Source organism: Aethalodelphis obliquidens, unplaced genomic scaffold (assembly GCF_003676395.1).
Source record: "Aethalodelphis obliquidens isolate GAN/ISIS:26980383/991018 unplaced genomic scaffold, ASM367639v1 scaffold19, whole genome shotgun sequence".
Lineage (NCBI taxonomy): Eukaryota > Metazoa > Chordata > Mammalia > Artiodactyla > Delphinidae > Aethalodelphis > Aethalodelphis obliquidens.
Genome location: NW_020837963.1, coordinates 7146074 through 7168332, shown reverse-complemented (window position 1 = coordinate 7168332; position 22259 = coordinate 7146074). Strand labels below are relative to the sequence as shown.

Genomic DNA, 22259 nt, shown 5'->3' with positions numbered 1-22259 from the left:
GATTTCAATAAAGGAAGAGAGGAAGGCAGGAAGAGAGACAGAAAAAAGAAACATAGGTTCTAGAAAACAGGCCAAGTAAAGACGAGGGCCAATGGGCTCCCAGTGCCTTCAAACTGATTCTTAACTTTCTCACTGATATCCTTTTTAAAAAATTTATTTTATTGAAGTATAGTTGATTTACAATGTTAATTTCTACTGTACAGCACAGTGATTCAGTTATACACACATATATACATTCTTTATCATATTCTTTTCCGTTACGGTTTATCAAAGGCTATTGAATACAGTGCCCTGTGCTATACAGTAGGAACTTGATGCTTATCCATTCTTCTCATCGACATCTTAACTTTGGCATTACTATCCCAGCTTAAATCAGTTTAAACGGTTTCTCAACCAGAGCTTCATAGTAGAATCATCTGCTGAGCTTTTTATTTTATTTATTTATTTATTTATTTTGCGGTACGCGGGTCTCTCACTGTTGTGGCCTCTCCCGTTGCAGAGCACAGGCTCCAGACGCGCAGGCTCAGCGGTCATGGCTCACGGGGTCCAGCCGCTCTGCGGCATGTGGGATCTTCCCGGACCGGGGCACGACCCACGTCCCTTGCATGGACAGGCAGACTCTCAACCACTGCGCCACTAGGGGAGCCCATCTGATAAGCTTTTTAAAATGCCAGGGTTCTACCCCCAGAGATTCTGATTTAACTAGCTTGGACTTAAACAACCAAGACCTACTGACCATCTTCTATGTAAAAAACAAAACAAACAAAAAACCACTGCCACTGCACAAATGATACACAGTATCTGCCCTCACCCAAAAGCTCTTTATGTTTCATGTGAGTTCTCAACTCTGGGTGCACATCAAAATCACACCAGGAGATTTTATGAAAAGCAACACCTGGGCCCAACTCTAGACTAACTGAATCAGAATCTCTGTGGTTGGGGCCCAGGCATCAGTATCTTTTTGTTTTCCTTTGTCCTTTAATCTGGATTGGGAAGTACTATTATAAGTGAAAATGAAACTATAAAAGAGCTAAACAGCTGGGTTATACCACAGAAGTGCTTAGACATATTAATTGATGGCAGCACATAGGACAGAACAGACAGTGTTCTCAAAGTGTCTTCCGGGGAATACCTGCAACACCATCACCGACGGTGTTCATTACAATCCGGACCTCCAGACCTTTCTCTTTTTCATCAGAATCTTGGGAATAGGAAGGAGAGGAAAGTTGGCAAGGATGAACATTTTAAGTAAGCCCCACAGATGTTTCATATGCACATTAAAGTTTGAAAGCCACTACACTACATGAGAGGAGACTAAAGATAAATGCTATCACACAGTGTTTGCATTTCTACATTTGTATCAATATGTAAGCAGGACATGGGAAAAACATAAGGATTGTGGAAAATGATTACACGTTAGAGGAACAGAGAAGAAAACTCAAATTAAGTAAAAATAGCATTTATACAATGCTTATAAGTTTACAAAAAACTGTCACATCAGTTTCCTCATCTGACCTTCTCAGCAGCTCTTTGAAAGATACTGGTATTCCTACCTTATAATAAACAGATTCGGAGGAATAAAGTAACTTATTCAAAGACTTGAGCCAATGCTCATTCCAGTACCCTTTCCACTTAAAATATTTGGAGGTACTTGAACTATCTGAAAGTAAAATTTGTGTAAATTCATAAAAAAGGACAAACAATAGAAATAAAGCTAATTAAAAAATGAGAATCTATCTCTTAATTGGCCAGATTGTCAAAAACTTTTATGATTATTCTGCAGAATATGCCACCAAAATTAAGAATACTGTGTTTTTTTTTTTTTTTTTTGGTACAAAAATGCACATTTCCTCTAACAATCATAAATACTTAAAGAAGGTTAGGAATAAATGATGGTATTTCCACAAAATAAAAGATATGACATGTTAGATTTTTATTAATCCCTTTTGGTCCAAATTAAGCTTTCGTGAGGTGGGAAATGTGGTTGGATAAGACTGCAATACATAAAATAGAAATGTAATAGGGGCTATGAAGTGATGTTTTTTCTACACAATAGTCATTTGCAAATATATTTTTAAAAATAAGCCTTACCTAGGTCTTCTAAAGATGTGTCCATACTGGGAGCAGGCAAGACCAACTGTTGGTGTATATACAATTGGCATTAGACTTTCGATATCATCTTGCAGTATTCTGTAAAACAACTTCTCATTTCTTTCTTGTATTCCCATTATATAGATGTATCTGAAATTAAGCACAGCAAATAATGTCTACATCAGCCAGCATTAGGCTAAAGACTTTGGCCTTTGAAGTCAAATCTAAACATCTAAAATTGAGGACTCCCTCCCCCTGGAAAACAAAACCCTATATTATCATTACATAATACCCAGGACTAAAAATCAACAAAAATAAAAATGTGCTTAAATGGTAGACGGTGATGATGAAAAGAGTAATAACAGAACCAACAGGTAACATTTATTGAGCTCTAACTGTGAGTCAAGCTCTGTATCAGGCACTGGAAACACAAAAATTACCATGAGGCCCCACCTTCAAGGACCTAATCTTCAAGGTGACTGACATGTAAATAAAGAAATAAAGTGGCATTCATTCAAATATTTACAAAATACTATGTGCCAGGTACTATTCTGAACTCCAGGGATGTAAGAAGTGCCCCTGTCCTCGTGGAGTGAGTTTGTTTATTTATTTACCCATCCATCCATCCATCCATCCATCCATCTGTCTGCAGCACATGGCATGCAGGATCTTAGTTCCCTGACCAGGGATCAAACCCATGCTGCCCTGCAGTAGAAGCAAGGAATCCTAACCACTGGACCACCAGGGAATTTCCCTCATGGAGCTTATAATCCAGGAGGCTTATAGGCATTTTAAGTTCTATACAGGGCACACAGGTAGCACAAAAGGAGGCAATGGTCAATTCACATAAATATATAAATAACAGCTTTTAAAGAATAAAGGTTAGAAAACGGAGATGTTGGCCTGAAAAACCAGTAATCACACTGAATTAAATATGTCTAAAACAGACTCATTGTCTTTTCCCCACATTTGTTTCTCCTCTTGTTATCATCTGATCCAATGGGAATCCATCCAGAGTCCATTCTTGATTTCTTCCTCTCCCACCCTCCCCCACCCCAACCTAATAAATCAGTATGTCCCACAGAGACTACCTGTGAAATATCTTTCAAATATTTATTTCCTCCCTCCATCCCCACCCAGCCCAAGCCACCGTCACTTCTCACCTGGGCTACCTCAAGAACCTTTTTTTTTCAAACCTTATTAACACCACAGGCATCAAAGCAACAGCCTTTATTTTATTTTTTTATTTTAGGATTAAAGCTTCTATGTTTGTTTAGTAAACAAACCATTAAGCTAAAAACTAGAGAATAAGTAACCAAAGATTAAAAGAGCACAGAGGTATTGTTGAAAAAAATTAAAAATAAATATAGTAAAGTTAGTTTTTTTTTTAATTGGAGTATAGATGTTTTACAGTGTTGTAGTCTCTATTCTCACAATTTTGTTCCCCTGCTCCAATCCTATTCTTCTCTTAAAAACATACCTCTGATCATTTCTATTCTCCCTGAATGGCTTCCAAATGCCAGTTTAATAGGCTTAAGCTCCTAAAATAGTTAACTAGACCTCAATGACTACTTTCCAGCCTCATCTTCATACTGAATTACTTCACTTCCTCAAATGCACCACAACTCTGACCTTGGAGTTGCAGCATACGCCGACACACCCTTTGCCTGGAACACCCTCTGACCAGGCACAGTCCTCTACTCATGCTCTCCAAATGCAGCTCAGTTGGCACAATCTCTGGGGTCCTTTTCTGTCATTCCCTGCCCCCCACCACACATATATACACTTCAGATTTTCCTGTCTTCAGGTCCCGTTAACACTCTCCTCCCTCTTCTTTAACTCTCACGCCACTTCTTGACTTTGTCTTCCCTCCATGGTAACATGAGTTCGAGACTATATATATTTTCATGTATATATATATGCCCCATAATGTAAAGAAACCACTCTCACTAGTCACCAATATCCAATAATCCCCTATATTTTATAAACCCAATAAATATTTTTAGTTCTACAGTCAGACTGATCCCTCTACCAGAATACCCTGCCCTTCTTTCTCATTTTGCCTGCTCCTTGTAACATATTGTTTCAAATTCAGCTCAGGCATCACTTCCTCCAGGAAGTGACTCCCCAAGCGCGGCAGGCACCCCTCTTCACATTTTCAGAATGTACTCTACAGGTCCCTCTTTCTCACTGTGCTATACAATGACAGTCATAGTATAGCCATCTATTGATGAGCTCCTACAAGGCAGGCTAGGCTGTGAGTTACTGCGGTAGCCATACATTCTAATTTGCCCGGGACAGTTTCAGTTACTTCTTTTTTACTCCCCAAAGTGTCTGTGTTTGGACGATACATTACATGGCCACCCTATCTACCACCCAGTTTATATCCTCAGTGGCTAGCAATGGCACACACAAAGTAGGTGATCAATAAAAGTTATTGAATAGAATGGGTGCAAATTAGGTGATAGCCTCTGCTTCTAACATTCCATTCAAACCTGAAATGCTCTGTGATTTTAACCATAAAATATTGATTTCTGCTAAATTTTACAATAGTGAAAATAAGTGAAGGAAACAATCATTATAAACCAACTGACTAAAACAAAAGTTTCATTGAGACTGTATATTTCTCATGCGATAATAATCATAATACTCCCAATTTTTCTGATCAGAACACCAATAAAAAAACTAAACATCTAATCAACTCTTACTTTTCCAAAGGGCCATTCAACTTTTTCACATTTCTGTGGAATCGTAAGGCTTGAATATCTTGTGTCTCTATTTTGGGAGGCAGAAGTCCTTGAAGACCAAGCATTTGTCGTTCCTGTAATGTAAATGCCATTCCCTAAAAAGGAAAAAACAAAAGGATTAAAAATTATTACTTACAGGGGTAGCAATGGTGCGTCCTACCAAACATAATTTAAACATAAACTTAAAAAGATCAACAAGATATCATTTTTGCCCGGACTTTCATAAATTTATAAGATTGATCATATCTAGTACTGGGGAGGGTATGGTAAAAGAATTACTCTCACATATCATTGCTGGAATATAAACTGGTTTAGGCTTTTTGAAAGCCAATTTCAAAGTACTCTTAGATTTTTTTTAAAATGCACATACTTTATTATTTTTTTAACTGAAGTATAGTTGACTTACAATATTAGTTTCAGGTGTACAACATAGTGATTCAATGTTTTTATAGATTAAACTCCATTTAAAATTATTATAAAATAATGACTATATTTCCCTGTGCCGTACAATATATCCTTGTAGCTTATTTATTTTATACAAAGTAGTTTGTACCTCTTAATCCTCTACCCCTATCTTGCCTCTCCTCTCCTCCTAACCACTAGTTTGTTCTCTATATCTGTGAGTCTGTTTCTGTTTTGTTATATCCATGCACTCGTTTTGTTTTTTAGATTCCACATATAAGTGACATCACACAGTATTTGCCTTTGTCTGACTTATTTCACTGAGCATAATACTCCAGGTCCACCCATTTTGTTGCAAATGGCAGAATTTCATTCTTCTTTATGGTTGAATGATATTCCATTGTGTGTACATAAATCTTCTTTACCCATTCATCTTTTGATGGACACTTAGGTCGCTTCCATATCTTGAATGCACACAAAGCAATTCTACTTCTAGTTAGTTATCCTAGAGATATATTCATATATAGAGACGCGTATATGAAGAGATTAGTTGTAGCACTGTTTCCAGTTCTCTTGCCTATTACAAACTAACTAAAAGTCCATCAATTATGGAAGAGTTAGCAACCTATGGTATTTCCATAAAAACACTTAAACATGTATCTCTAAGTGTGCAGTAGAAAGATCTCCCAGATACACAGGAGAAAAAGTCAAGTTGAAAATCAAAACAAATTCACTGTTAATTATTATGTTTAGAAAACCCCCGTAAAGTACATATTATATACAGATGTATGCATACGTTAAAAATGAAATCAACAGAATACAGTTTGAAAGAACACAAACCAAATTAAGAGGCTACCGTGACTGGAAAGGAGTGAGGCTGAACAGAGGGAGGGGGAAGGAAGAATGCTACTTAAGAAAAATTAACCTATGTAATAAATTCTTTTTCAGTTTCTGGTATTCAGCTGTGGGTTAAATTTTTTTTTTTTTAATCAAGGATGTCAGTAAAAATGCCAGAGAAAGGACTTCTAAAAATCTTTTCCTCCATAAAAGCAACAAGAACCCTGGCCAAATGATCAGAATTCTGGAAATTAACCAAAGCTTTCAGCAGTTGGAGAGCATTTATTCAAGAAAAACTGCTGAATTTCAGTGAGAACAGCAAGCTTCATGGCATTTTAACTTGCCTTGTTCCTAGCTCCCCTCCCCAGCTCCACAGTAACCTTGAAAACGCAATCACTGTGAAACAATCGCTTTGAAAATCAGAGCCTGGCAGTCACTGGAGAAGGCAGGAGGGTTTGGAGATTCTTCTAAAGCCCCATATCCAGGAAACTTATTATCTGACCTGGAAGACCCTATCTGCAAGGCTGTCTTTATTTGACCTGACTTGGAGCTCAGGCAGTGTGAACAGCCTTTCCCGCCAGAAGGGTCTGTTGAAAACAATCAGAGGCAATTATTTAACATAGCAGCTCCCCAAGGCAGTAGGTAACAGTTGGGGCAAACAACAGGCTAATAACCAAAAAGCTGAAAAGGAAAAGCTGAGAAATGAGATGTCCATGGGGAACTTTGAAATGCTGAGACATATTCCTGAGAACCTAGAAGGTCATATGCACAGCTGTACGCATGTCCAGGAAAGACCTGAGAAAGCCCTAAGCTCCCACCTCTGGCTAATCTTGAGGCTCTGTGTAAACAGGAAGTGAAGGCTGATGCCTAGGTGTAAACTGCCTGGCTGAGTCCTGAAGGCACACCCCAGCAGGTACACAAAGCCCCCTGGCAAAGAATGGGAGATTTAATGGTTCTAGGTATTTCAGTTTCTGTTTAATCATTGGCTGATCACTAAGTTAACAAAAGAGACTTCAGTAGGCATACATAACAAGAAGAAGGAATTAGTTCAGAAACGACTGGGAGGAATGAATACCTGGTTTCCAGGGCAGCCACATTATTTTAAAAGCCCAGTTTTCAATCAAAAATCATAAGGCAAGCAAAAAATAAACAACAACAGCAACAAAACACATAAAGTCTGACTCATATACAGGAAATAAGGGCAGTTAATTGAAATTGCCCCGGGGGAAGCCCAAACATTGTACTTACCAGACAAAGACTTTAGTTATTCTAGGGGAGGGATAAATTGGGAATTTGGGATTAACACACTACTATATAAAAAACAGATAAACAATAAGGACCTACTGTACAGCACAGGGAACTATATTCAATATCTTGTAATAATCTATAATGGAAAAGAATCTGAAAAAGAATATACTTTGCTGTATACCTGAAACATTGTAAATCAACTATACTTCAATTTAAAAAAAGAAAAAAGTTAGTTATTTTAAATATATCAAAAAAACTAAAAAAAACCATTGTCTAATGAACTAAAAAGAAGTATGAGAATGACATCCTACTAAATAGAGAATACTGATAAACAGAGAAGATAAAAAAGGAACTAAATAGAAATTCTGGAATTGAAACTACAACAACTGAAATAAAAAATTCACTAAAGGGGCTCAACAAGCAGACTTGAGTGGTGGAAGGAAAAAACCATCAGATTTAAAGATTGGTCAGCTGAGATAATCCAGTCTGAGAAATAGAAAGGAAAAATTAAAAACAACAACAAACAAACAAAAAGAAAAATAAGGAATAAATGTGAACAGACCTGAGAGACCAGCAAGAGTACCAACACGTACATAACAGGAGGCCCAGAGGCGAGGAGAGAAAAGGCTAAAGAATATTTGAAAAAATAATGGCTAAAAACCTCCCAAATTTGATGAGAAGCATTAATCCACACATCCAAGAAGCTCAATAGCTCCAATCAAGAAAAACTCAAAGAACTCTACCCCTACACACATCATATTCAAACTGTCAAAAGCCAGAGACAGCAGAAATCTGAAAGCAAAGAGAAGTGACTCATCACGTGCAGGGGATCCTCAAAAAGAGTAACAGCTGATTTCTTATCAGAAACCACGGAGGCCATAGAGAGTGCTGAAAGAAAAATAACCTGTCAACCACGAATTTCTAAATCCTACAAATCCATCCTTCAAAAATGGAGAAATTGGGCTTCCCTGGTGGCGCAGTGGTTGGGAATCTGCCTGCCAATGCAGGGGACACGGGTTTGAGCCCTGGTCTGGGAAGATCCCACATGCCGCGGAGCAACTAGCCCCCTGAGCCACAATTACTGAGCCTGCGCATCTGGAGCCTGTGCTCCGCAACAGGAGAGGCTGAGATAGTGAGAGGCCCGCGCACTGCGATGAAGAGTGGCCCCCACTCGCCGCAACCACAGAAAGCCCTCGCACAGAAACAAAGACCCAACACAGCCATAAATAAATAAATAAATGGAGAAATTAAGACATTCCAGATGAACAAAAACAGAGAATTCATTGCTAACAGACTCGTCTCACAAGAAATACTAAAGGGAGTCCTTCAGGCCTAAATTAAAGACATTAGACAATAATTCAAATCCACACAAAGAAACAAAGAACACGGATAAAATGACTACATAATATAAAAGACAGTATAAATGTACTTTTTGTTTGTAGGTCTTTTTTTCTCCTACCCAATTTAAAAGACAATTACATAAAGCAGTAATTATAAATCTGTGTTGACGGTCATGCAACGTATAAAATGTAATTTGTACTCTGTAATTTGTATGACGAAGCAGCACAAAAGAAGGAGATGGACCTCTACAGGAGCAAAATTTTGCTGTACTGTTTACATTAAATTGGTATCAAACTGAACTAGACTGTTTTAAAGATGGTAATTGTAATCCCCAGGGCAAACCACTAGGAAAATAACTCAGAAATAGGCAGGAAAAGAAAAGACAAGGGAATTTAAATGGCATCATAGAAAATTTAATACAAATGAAGGGAACAATAGAGTAAAGAGGAACAAAAGGCACATAAGACATTTTAAAACAAATAGCAAAATAGCAGACATAAATCATACCTTATTAGTTATGACACTAATGTAGATGGATTAAACTCTATAATTAAAAGGGTTGGAAGAATGAATAAAAAAACATGATCCAATCATATGCTGACTACAACAGACACACTTTGATTCAAAGATACAAATAGGTGGAAAGTTTCAAAGATACAAATAGGTGGAAAGTAAAAGAATGGAAAAAGATACACCATGTCAATAGTAACCAAAAGAGAGCTGGAGTAGCTATGTTAGTAACAGACAAAATAGACTTTGAAACAAACATGTTACTAGAGGAGGGCATTTTGCTGAAAGCATCAATCCATTAAGAAGATACAACAATTATAAACATATTTTGTTAGATAACAAAATACATGAAGCAAAAACTGACAGAATTAGGGAGTAAGACAATTCAACAAGCTGAAAATTTCAATATCTCATTTTCAATAATGGAGAAAACAACTAGACAGAAAATCAACACGGAAAAAGAAGACTTGAACAACATCATAAAGCAACTAGACCTAGCAGACACTCCCCTCAAAAGAAGCAGGATACACATTCTTTTCAAGTGCACAAGGAATATTCCCCAGGACAGGCCATTCATCAGGCCATAAAACAAGTCTCAATAAATCTGAAAGGATTTAAGTCACCCAAAGTATGATCTTCAACCACAATGCAGTGAGATTAGAAATTAATAATGGGGGACTTCCCTGGTGGCACAGTGGTTAAGAATCCGCCTGCCAACGCAGGGGACACTGGTTCGAGCCCTAGTCCAGGAAGATCCCACATGCCACGGAGCAACTAAGCCTGTGAGCCACAACTACTGAGCCTGCGCTCTAGAGCCTGCAAGCCACAACTACTGAGCCCGCATGCCACAACTACTGAAGCCCGTGCACCTAGAGCCCGTGCTCCACAACAAGAGAAGCCACTGCATTGAGAAGTCCACACACCATGATGAAGAGTAGCCCTCACTCACCGCAACCAGAGAAAGCCTGCGCATGGCGACGAAGACCCAATGCAGCCATAAATAAATAAATTAATTAAATAAATTTTAAAAATTAAAAATAAAAGAAATTAATAATGGACATTTGGGGAATTCACAAATACTTTGATCTTAAACAACACACTCCTAAAAACCAATTGGTCAGAGAAGAAAGCACAGGGAAATTAGAAGATACTTCCAGATGAATTAAAACACACATACCAAAACTTATAGGATACAGTGAAAATAATGCTAAGGGAAATTTGTAGCTGTAAATGTAACTTTAAAAGGCAGAACGATTTCAAATCAATTGCCTAACCTTCCATCTTAAGAAACTAGGGGGAAAAAGGAACAAACTAAACCTGAAGCAAGAAGGAAGGAAATAATAAAGATTACAGTGAAAATAAATAAATAAAATAGAAAAAAACAATTGGAAAAATTAAAAGATTAAACCAAAAGTTGGTTCTTTGTAAAGACCTACAAAATTGATGAACTTTTATAATGAAAAATGGGGGAGAAGACTCAAATCACTAAATCCTTTGTGCCTCATGTTGCTCCTTACAAGATTTTATCTAAGGCTGGAAAATATAAAGGGGTTAAAACCCCTGTATTTTTATACAGTTTTAAATGAACTGTGTTCATTTAAAAGTGCTTTACCTATCCTATTGCCAAAGATAAATGAGTAGCTACACATGGTTTCACTGCCTATCTCCCATTTAGATTTAAGAGACACTCAAAAGTGTTTTATTTATAATGTACAGTAGAAATTAAAATGATTATTAAAGAAATAATTTTATGTATTAAGTATTTATGTTAATAGTTGATAAAATTCTTAAATTTGCTGGCCTGGTGTAAGTGAAGACAACACAGTTTAAAATAGATGTCTTGATTAGCTCTTTAACAGTCAGCAGAAACAACCTTCCTCTCACCTGCCCTTCTCCTACTCTTTTCTGTCTTCCAATGCCACTTGTTCCACCAAACCTCTTTTGCTCATCTACATAACCGCAATGCCCTCCCAATTTACACAGAAGTGTACCTCCCTCTGCAACAGAGCAGGACTCTATGGTCTTTGCCCACCCCCAGGTCCTCAGTCAAAGGAGACCACATAATAATAGTTTAGTCGTTAAGCATAGTCAAGGCCCTTTAGTCCCTCCTTAAGGGCTACAGATAACATTCTGAGCTGTATCCTGGGGGCTGTCTTATAGATACTGAAACACTCACCAGGTGGAAGAAGTTAACTATGTGATGACCAGGCTGTAGCCATGACATAAGCTGCCACAATTGCGAGAACTGGCCTCAAAGAAATGAGAACCGACCCTGGAACTGAAGATTAACTGTACCTAAAACAATCAAAGTGACACTGGTCGGACCACCAACGACCAATGTCAAGATGACTGTCAGAGCTGACTGTGCTGCTTCTGCACGTAGGCGCCTCCCTCGACCTATGAAAGCTCTTGCCCACTGGTTGTGGGGGGCGTGTATGCCTTTGGACGGGCATCTGCCCTCCCCCCTCATTGCTGGCATCCAAAATAAAGCAAACTTAACTTTCCATCAATCTTGCCTCTTTAATGGCTTTTGAGCAGCGAGCAGCTGGACCCTACTTTCAGTTACACTTCGGCTGATCTTGAGCTATTTTCCTTTAGATACATGCCATTTCTCCACATGAGTCAATATTGATAAAAATCCCTTAACTAGACTCTTCAGTGTGCAGGTAAGCATACTAGGGGGGGAAATAAAAGGCCCCTTCTATTTCTTTCCCTCCAAGGGCAGTTAGAATAATCCATCAGGGATTAGGAAATTACCAAACATTTATAAAAATGACAATATGACTAAACGGGATAAATCTAAATATACTGCATCTGGCCAACAGTTCTGGCCAATATGCTACTCTTGGGTTTTTGTTTTGTTTTGCTTTTGAGCTAGAACTAGGAAATAAACTCAATCTTTCTTGGGTGGTAGAAACTGTGAGGGTGAAATTTGGGAGGTATAAAGCAGCCATAATTGTCGCAGTGCGGAGAAAAGAGAAAAGTTCATGCACACTTCTGAACAGTTTCAGTATAAAGCTACAGAATACAAAAATTTCATACTTTATCAGTCTAAAATATATCAAACCTTTACCAGGAAGAGAGAAAATGTGTGTTAGAATTAATGTTACTAACCTTGTTTGTTCTTGGGTTCAACATAAGTGGCTTGCCTTTCTCTTTTATGTGCAAATGACGACATGCCAGAGTACAAGGAGTGGCAACTATTTTAAACCTGGACAACATCGTTTCTCTCACCTGGGAAAAACAAAGCAAATAAAGATGATGAGAAACATATTATAGAACTGCATGAATATCAGGGATCAGTTTTCAAAAGCATATTTAGAAAGCTTCACTTCCCACAACTGAAAAAATTTTTTCAAAATACATTTATGTTGGCAGAACCTTCAAGATAGCAGAGTAAGATGTGGAAATCACCTTCCTCCCCACAAATACATCAAAAATACATCTACATGTGGAACAACTCCTACAGAACACCTACTGAACGCTGGCAGAAGACCTCAGACTTCCCCAAAGGCAAGAAACTCCCCACTTACCTGGCTAGGGCAAAAGAAAAAAGGAAAAACTGAGACAAAAGAATAGGGACTGGACCTGCACCTCCAGGAGGGAGCTGTGGAGCAGGAAAAGTTTCTACACACTAGGAAGCCCCTTCACTGGCGGAGACGGGCAGTGGGTGGGGGGGAAGCTTGGGAGCCACGGAGGAGAGCGCAGCAACAGGGGTGCAGAGGGCAAAGTGGAGAGATTCCTGCACAGAGGATCAGTGCCGACCGGCACTCACCAGCCTGAGAGGCTCCTTTGCTCACCCGCCGGGGCGGACGGGGGCTGGGAGCTGAGGCTCGGGCTTCAGAGATCAGATCCCAGGGAGAGGACTGGGGTTGGCTGCGTGAACACAGCCTGAAGGGGGCTAGTGAGCCACAGCCAGCAGGGAGGGAGTCCGGGAAAAGTCTGGAACTGCCTAAGAGGCAAGAGACCATTGTTTCCGGGTGCGTGAGGAGAGAGGATTCAGAGCACTGCCTAAATGAGCTCCAGAAGAGGGCACGAGCCGCAGCTATCAGCGCAGACACCATAGATGGGCATGAAACGCTAAGGCTGCTACTGCAGCCACCAAGAAGCCTGTGTGCGAGCACAGGTCACTATCCACACCTCCCCTCCCGGGAACCTGTGCAGCCCACCACAACCAGGGTCCCGTGATCCAGGGACATCTTCCCTGGGAGAACACACAGCATGCCTCAGGCTGGTGCAATGTCACTCTGGCCTCTGCCGTTGCAGGCTCGCCCCGCATTCCGTACCCCTCCCTCCGCCCAGCCTGAGTGAGCCAGAGCCCCCTAATCAGCTGCTCCTTTAACCCCATCCAGTCTGGGCGGGGAACAGACGCCCTCAGGCGACCTACACGCAGCGGCGGGTCCAAACCCAAAGCTGAACCCCGGGAGATGTGTGAACAAAGAAGAGAAAGGGAAGTTTCTCCCAGCAGCCTCAGGAGCAGCGGACCAAATCTCCACCATCAACTTGATGTACCCTGCATCTGTGGAATACCTGAATAGACAACAAACCATCCCAAAATTGAGGCAGTGGACTTTGGGAGCAACTGTAGACTTGCGTTTGCTTTCTGCATCTAATTTGTTTCTGGTTTTATGTTTATCTTAGTTTAGTATTTAGAGCTTATCATCATCGGTAGATTTGTTTTTTCCTTCCTTTTTTTTTAAAAAAAATATATTTTTTCCTTTTTCTCGTTTTGTGAGTGTGTATGTGTATGCTTTTTTGTGTGATTTTGTCTGTATAGCTTTGCTTTTACCATCTGTCCTAGGGTTCTGTCTGTCCTTTTTTTTTTTTTTGTATAGCTTTTAGCGCTTGTTACTATTGGTGGATTTGTTTTTCAGTTTGGTTGTTCTTTTTTTCTTTTTTCTTCTTTTTTTTTTTTTTGCGGTACGTGGGCCTCTCACTCTCACTGTTGTGGCCTCTCCCGTTGCAGAGCACAGGCTCCGGACGCGCAGGCTCAGTGGCCAAGGCTCATGGGCCCAGCCACTCCGCGGCATGTGGGACCCTCCCAGACAGGGGCACGAACCCGCGTCCCCTGCATCTGCAGGTGGACTCTCAACCACTGCACCACCAGGGAAGCCCTCTTTTTTTATTACTTTTTAATTTTAATAATTTTTTTTATTTTAATAACTTTATTTTACTTTATTCTTTCTTTTTTTTTCTCCCTTTTCTTCTGAGCCGAGTGGCTGACAGGCTCTTCGTGCTCCAGCAGGGTGTCAGGCCTGAGCCTCTGATGTGGGAGAGCCGAGTTCAGGACACTGTACCACCAGAGACTTCCCAGCTCCACATAATATCAAACGGCAAAAGCTATCCCAGAGATCTCCATCTCAACGCTAAGACCCAGCTTCACTCAACAACCAGCAAGCTACAGTGCTGGACATCCTATGCCAAACAGCTAGCAAGACAGGAACACAACCCCACCCATTGGCAGAGAGGCTGCCTAAAATCATAATAAGTTCACAGACACCCCAAAACACACTACCAGATGCAGTCCTGCCCACCAGAAAGACTAGGTCCAGTCTCATTCACCAGAACACAGGCACCAGTTCCCTCCACCAGGAAGCCTACATAACCCACTGAACCAACCCTACCCACTGGGGGCAGACACCAAAAACAATGGGAACTACAAACCTGCAGCCTGAGAAAAGGAGACCCCAAACACAGTAAGTTGAGCAAAATGAGAAGACAGAGAAACACACAGCAGATGAAGGAGCAAGGTAAAAACCCACCAGACCAAACAAATGAAGAGGAAATAGGCAGCCTACCTGAAAAAGTATTCAGAGTAATGATAGTAAAGATGATCCACAATCTTGGAAATAGAAGGAGAAAATAAAAGACAGGTTTAACAAGGAACTAGAAGAACTAAAGAGCAAACAAACAATGATGAACAACACAATAAATGAAATAAAAAATTCCCTAGAAGGAATCAATAGCAGAATAACTGAGGCAGAAGAACGGATAAGTGACCTGGAAGATAAAAGAGTGGAAATAACTACTGCAGAGCATAATAAAGAAAAAAGAACGAAAAGAATTGAGGACAGTCTCAGAGACCTCTGGGACAACATTAAACACACCAACATTCGAATTATAGGAGTCCCAGAAGAAGAAGAGAAAAAGAAAGGGACTGAGAAAATATTTGAAGAGATTATAGTTGTAAACTTCCCTAATATGGGAAAGGAAATAGTCAATCAAGTCCAGGAAGCACAGAGAGCCCCATACAGGACAAATCCAAGGAGAAACACGCCAAGACACATATTAATCATACTATCAAAAATTAAATACAAAGGAAAAATATTAAAAGCAGCAAAGGAAAAGCAACAAATAACATACAAGGGAATGCCCATAAGGTTAACAGCTAATCTTTCAGCAGAAACTCTGCAAGCCAGAGGGCAGTGGCAGGACATATTTAAAGTGATGAAAGGGAAAAACCTACATTAAGATTACTGTAGCCAGCAAGGATCTCATTCACATTCGATGGAGAAATTAAAACCTTTACAGACAAGCGAAAGCTAAGAGAATTCAGCACCACCAAACCAGCTTTACAACAAATGCTAAAGGAACTTCTCTAGGCAGGAAACACAAGAGAAGGAAAAGACCTACAATAACAAACCCAAAACAAATAAGAAAATGGTGACAGTAACATACATATCGATAACTACCTTAAATGTAAATGGATTAAATGCTCCAACCAAAAGACATAGACTGGCTGAATGGATACAAAAATAAGACCTGTGTACATACGCTGCCTACAAGAGACCCACGTCAGACCTAGGGACACATACAGACTGAAAGAGAGGGGATGGAAAAAGAGGCTAAACAATACATTACTAAATAACCAAGAGATCACTGAAGAAATCAAAGAGGAAATCAAAAAATACCTAGAAACAAAGGACAGTCAAAACACGACGACCCAAAACCTATGGGATGTAGCAAAAGCAGTTCTAAGAGGGAAGTTTATAGCAATACAATCCTACCTCAAGACACAAGAAACATCTCAAATAAACAACCTAACCTTATACCTAAAGCAGTTAGAGAAAGAAGAACAAAAAAACCCCTAAAGTTAGCAAAAGGAAAGAAATCATAAAGATCAGATCAGAAATAAATAAAAAAGAAATGAAGGAAACAATAGCAAAGATCAATAAAACTAAAAGCTGGTTCTTTAAGAAGATAAACAAAATTGTTAAACCATTAGCCAGTAGCATCAAGAAAAAAAGGGAGAAGACTCAAATCAGTAGAATTAGAAATGAAAAAGGAGAAGTAAAGACTGACACTGCAGAAATACAAATGATCATGAGAGATTATTACAAGCAAATCTGTGTCAATAAAATGGACAACCTGGAAGAAGTGGACAAATTCTTAAAAAAGCACAACCTTCCGGGACTGAACTAGGAAGAAATAGAAAATATAAACAGACCAATCACAAGCACTGAAATTGAAACTGTGATTAAAAATCTTCCAACAAACAAAAGCTCAGGACCAGATGGCTTCACAGGCGAATTCTATTAAACACTTAGAAAAGAGCTAACACATATACTTCTCAAACTCTTCCAAAATATAGCAGAGGGAGGAACACTCCCAAACTCATTCTACGAGGCCACCATCACCCTGATACCAAAAGCAGACAAAGATGTCACAAGGAAAGAAAACTACAGGCCAATATTACTGATGAAGATAGATGCAAAAATTCTCAACAAAATACTAGCAAACAGAATCCAACAACACGTTAAAGGGATCATACACCGTGATCAAGTGGGGTTTATCCCAGGAATGCAAGGATTCTTCTATACACAAATCAATCAGTGTGATACACTGTATTAACAAACTTAAGGATAAAACCCATATGATCATCTCAATAGATGCAGAAAACGCTACTGACAAAATTCAACACCCACTTATGATAAAAAAAACTCCAGAAAGTAGGCATAGAGGGAACTTACCTCAACATAATAAAGGCCATATATGACAAACCTACAGCCAGCATTGTTCTCAACGGTGAAAAACTGAAACCACTTCCACTAAGATAAGGAACAAGACAAGGTTGCCCACTCTCACCACTATTATTCAACATAGTTTTGGAATTTTTAGCCAAAGCAATCAGAGAACAAAAAGAAATAAAAGGAACCCAAAACGTAAAAGAAGTAAAACTGTCACTGTTTGCAGATGACCTGATACCATACACAGAGAATCCTAAAGATGCTACCAGAAAACTACTAGAACTAATCAATGAATTTGGTAAAGTTGCAGGATACAAAATTAATGCACAGAAATCTCTTGCATTCCTATACACTAATGATGAAAAATCTGAAAGAGGAATTAAGGAAACACTCTCATTTACCATTGCAACAAAAAGAATAAAATATCTAGGAATAAACCTACCTAAGGAGACAAAAGACCTATATGCAGAAAACTATAAGACACTGACGAAAGAAATTAAAGAAGATACAAACAGATGGAGAGATATACCATGATCTTGTATTGGAAGAATCAACATTGTGAAATGACTACACTACCCAAAGCAATCTACAGATTCAATGTAATCGCTATCAAACTACCAATGGCATTTTTCACAGAACTAGAACAAAAAATTTCACAATTTGTATGGAAAGGCAAAAGACCCCGAACAGCCAAAGCAATCTTAAGAAAAACGGAGCTGGAGGAATCAAACTCCCTGACTTCAGACTATACTACAAAGCTACAGTACTGGCACAAAAACAGAAATATAGATCAATGGAACAGGACATAAAGCCCAGAGATAAACCCACGCACATATGGTCACCTTATCTTTGATAAATGAAGCAAGAATATACAATGGAGAAAAGACAGCCTCTTCAATAAGCGGTGCTGGGAAAACTGGACAGCTACATGTAAATGAATGAAATTAGAACACTTCCTAACACCATACACAAAAATAAACTCAAAATGGATTAAAGACCTAAATGTAAGGCCAGACACTATCAAACCTTAGAGGAAAACATAGGCAGAACACTCTGTGGCATAAATCACAGCATGATCCTTTGTGACCCACCTCCTAGAGAAATGGAAATAAAACCAAAAATAAACGAATAGGACCTAATGAAACTTAAAAGCTTTTGCACAGCAAAGAAAACTATAAACAAGACGAAAAGACAACCCTTAGAATAGGAGAAAATATTTGCAAACGAAGTAACTGACAAAGGATTAATCTCCAAAATATACAAGCAGCTCATGCAGCTCAATATCAAAAAAACAAACAACCCATTCCAAAAATGGGCAGAAGACCTAAATAGTCCTTTCTCCAAAGAAGATATAGAGATTGCCAACAAACACATGAAAGGATGGTCAACATCACTAATCATTAGAGAAATGCAAATCAAAACTACAGTGAGGTATCACCTCACACCAGTCAGAATGGCCATCATCAAAAAATCTACAATAAGTGCTGTACAGGGTGCAGTGAAAAGGGAACCCTCCTACACTGTTGGTGGAAATGTAAATTGATACAGCCACTGTGGAGAACAGTATGGAGGTTCCTTAAAAAACTAAAAGTAGAACTACCATATGACCCAGCAATCCAACTACTGGGCATACACCCTGAGAAAACCATAACTCAAAAAGAGTCATGCACTACAATGTTCATTGCAGCACTATTTACAATAGCCAGGACATGGAAGCAACCTAAGTGTCCACTGACAGATGAATGGATAAAGATGTGGCACATATGTAATGGAATATTACTCAGCCACAAAAAGAAACGAAATTGAGTTATATGTAGTAAGGTGGATGGACGTAGAATCTGTCATACAGAGTGCAGTAAGTCAGAAAGAGAAAAACAAATACCGTATGCTACATATATGTGGAATTAAAAAAAAAAAAAAAGAAAAGGTTCTGAAGAACCTATGGGCAGGACAGGAATAAAGACCCAGATGTAGAGAATGGACTTGAGGTCACGGGGAGGGGGAAGGGTAAGCTGGGACGAAGTGAGAGAGTGGCATTGACATATATACACTATCAAATGTAAAACAGATAGCTAGTGGGAAGCAGCCGCACAGCACAGGGAGATCAGCTGGGTGCTTTGTGACGACCTAGAGGGGTGGGATAGGGAGGGTGGGAGGGAGACGCAAGAGGGGGCGGATATGGGGATATATGTATACATATAGCTGATTCACTTTGTTATACAGCAGCAACTAATACAACAATGTAAAGCAATTATACTCCAATAAAGATGTTTAAAAAATACATTTATGTTTCTACAGGTTGTAAGGGATTATAAAATACATAAGGTGAAGGCAAAAATTCACTTTTCCTGACAACAGTCTAAGTCCTTGGATAATAATCATTGCTACTCTTTATGTATTACCTACTACAGTGTGCCAAATATTTACCCTTTTTCTAATCCACACAAGTGTGGCAAGGTATGAAACATCTAGTAAACAGCAAGTGTTTTCATGGAAGTGATTTCAATGTAAACAGGTGTGGGAGAGTTTAGGTTGAAGGTGGAAATGTAAATAATAGAAAAGCCTGGAGCACACATTTTCAGAGGAAGTGAAGCCATCCAGATTCTTAATCTAGACGTCATATTTTAAGGTATTAGTAATATTCAATATTTAAATTCAGTGTACTAAAATTTTTTTGTTTTTAGAAAACCTGTTATGTAATATTTAAAAATCAGGCGAATTGTCTTGAAAACATGTTTTTGTCCTTTCACATCCATCGCAAACATTATGAGAATTTTTCAAAATGGAAAACTACATAAGACATTAAACGTTAAATATTTACTGATGGGAATATAATAGATTCTTCTGCATATCAATTCTTCTACCAAATATCAATTTGCAACGCTCATTTATTTCTTTAATCATCATAAACCATTATAATTATCATGCAATAGTTTTTAAATGGAATTTCTATTTGTTGAGAAATCCATGGGCTGTATATGGGGGTGCAGCAAAATCATCTACATTAGGATTTTAAGTTAATTTTTATGGAGCTGAAATTCACATAACAAAATTAACTTTTAAAATAAACAATTCAGAGGGATTTAGAAAATCTATAATGTTGTACAACCACCTCTATCTAGTTTCAAAACATTTTCATCATCCCAGAAGGAAATACCACACCCAGTAAGCAGTTTTCCCCACTCCCCCAGTGATTGCAACCACCAGTCTGCTTTCTGTATTTTTGTATTTACCTATTCTGGATATTTCATATAAATATGGTACCTAAATATGGGCACAAAACAAGAAATCTAAATGATCATAAGCACATCAAGAATCATGAGAGACGGGAATTGGGGAAAGGGATAGGACAGATGTTGTTTAAAGGTACAAACTTTCAACAAGAGGCCTAAGAGATAAGTCCTAGAGCTCTAATGCATAGTGAACACAGACAACAATATTGTATTATCATCATCTAACTTGCAAAGAGACTAGAACTTAATTATTCCAACCACTAAAAAGAAATTATAATTAGGTAATTATACCTATAGGTATAGGTATATACCTATACCAATATATTGCAGAGGTGCTAATTATCAGTACAATGGCAATATTACAATGTATCAAATTAACCTGTTGTACACCTTAAATTTACACAATGTTTCATGTCAAATGTATTTCAATAATGATAATAAAAAAGAATCATGAGAGACACCATAAGATAACTGATTGGTTTTCTTCAAAAATGTAAATGCCATGAAAAACACTAAAGAACCAATGCAACTTAAAGAAGACCGAACAGATAGGACAACTAAATGCAAAACCTGATCCCCCAAAATGCCATCAAGGATATTACTGGGATAACTGGCAAAACTGGGAGATATACTGTAACTTACGTAAAAGTCTTGTATAATTTAAAATTTTCTGAGTTCGATAACCATATGTAAGAGGTATCCTTTTCTGAAAATACACAGTGAAGTATTAAGGGGCCAAGAAGTATGATGTATACAACCACGTCTTTCAAATTATTTCAAAATAAATGCTGAAAAGACAGAAATTGAAAGTGCAGCCCTGATCATGTTTGTGTGGTTCTTCCAGGAGAGAAAGCATTATTTATCACAATTAAAACTTTGGTACCAAAAGACTGGATTAGTATTGCAGCATATTGGTGAGGTAGGAAGATCTACAACAGTATGGAATACCTTTTACTTTATTTAAAATCAAAGACTATCTGAGAAAAATACACTTTGCAATTAGTACTTGTGGTGTAATAAGAAATATATTTGGGCTTGGTCCCCAGATCTTGTACAGAGTTCCTAAAAACTGCTGGAATTTCTTGAGTGACAGGAGTATCTTTTGCTATTCATAAGCAGCCCCTTTTGATCAGACCTGAGTTTATGCTAATGAGGTGACTTAGGGTGAGGCCACTACAGAACTTCGGTCACCAGAAAGACCAAGTGATTATTAGAGAGTGGGAACTTTCAGTACCACTCCAGTTCCCCTGGGAAAGGGGGTGGGAACGATGGCGATTAAGATCCATAAAAACTTTTGAACAAGGAGAGTTGATGAACTTTCAGGTTGGTGAACACATCTAGGTGCTGGGGGGTGGCAAGAGCAGAGGGCAAGGATGCGCCATGCCCTGCCCGACCCCACCCCCAATACCTAGTCCTATGTGTCTTTTCCATCTGTTCCTGAGTTGTATCCTTTTATAAGAAACCGGTAAATATAAGTAAAGTGTCTCCCTGAGTTCTGTGAGCCATTACAGCAAATGATCTAACCTGAGTAAGGGGTTGTGGGAAGCTCTGATTTACAGCTGGTTGGTAAGGATAGGTCAAAACCTGGGGCTTGCGATTGGCATCTGAAGTGGGGGCAGTCTTTCCGGGCTGAGTCCCTAACTTGTGGGATCCGAAGTTACCACCAGGTAGACAGTGTTAGAATTAAGTTGTAGCACACCCCGTCAGTGTCTGCCTAGAGCTGGAGAACTCCTGGGTGTGGGGAAAAAACACATTTGGTGGCCAGAAGAGTTGAGTCTGTGAGTAGGAAGAAAGTTTTTCCCTTCAGTAGTTAACTTAAGATCAGCATTCTGACATATAAAATCTTCTATTTTCAGCTCCTGGCTAAAATTTCGCTTCTATCA

At 38.8% G+C, this 22259-nt stretch overlaps 1 protein-coding gene across 2 annotated transcripts in view; it reads right to left on the bottom strand.

Moving 5' to 3' along the window:
* The window catches only part of ME2 (malic enzyme 2), a 54417-nt gene that overhangs the window by 28297 nt on the left and 3861 nt on the right, over positions 1-22259 (bottom strand). For both annotated transcript variants that reach the window (XR_003435244.1, XM_027118535.1), the window contains exons 2-4: positions 12291-12410; positions 4800-4933; positions 2092-2241 (exon numbers count right to left, since the gene is read on the bottom strand). Coding sequence is in view for 1 of the 2 variants with exons in the window: in XM_027118535.1 (XP_026974336.1) it covers positions 2092-2241; positions 4800-4933; positions 12291-12398 (392 nt within the window). In the remaining variant the exon portion in view is untranslated. The remainder of the gene's footprint in view (positions 1-2091; positions 2242-4799; positions 4934-12290; positions 12411-22259) is intronic.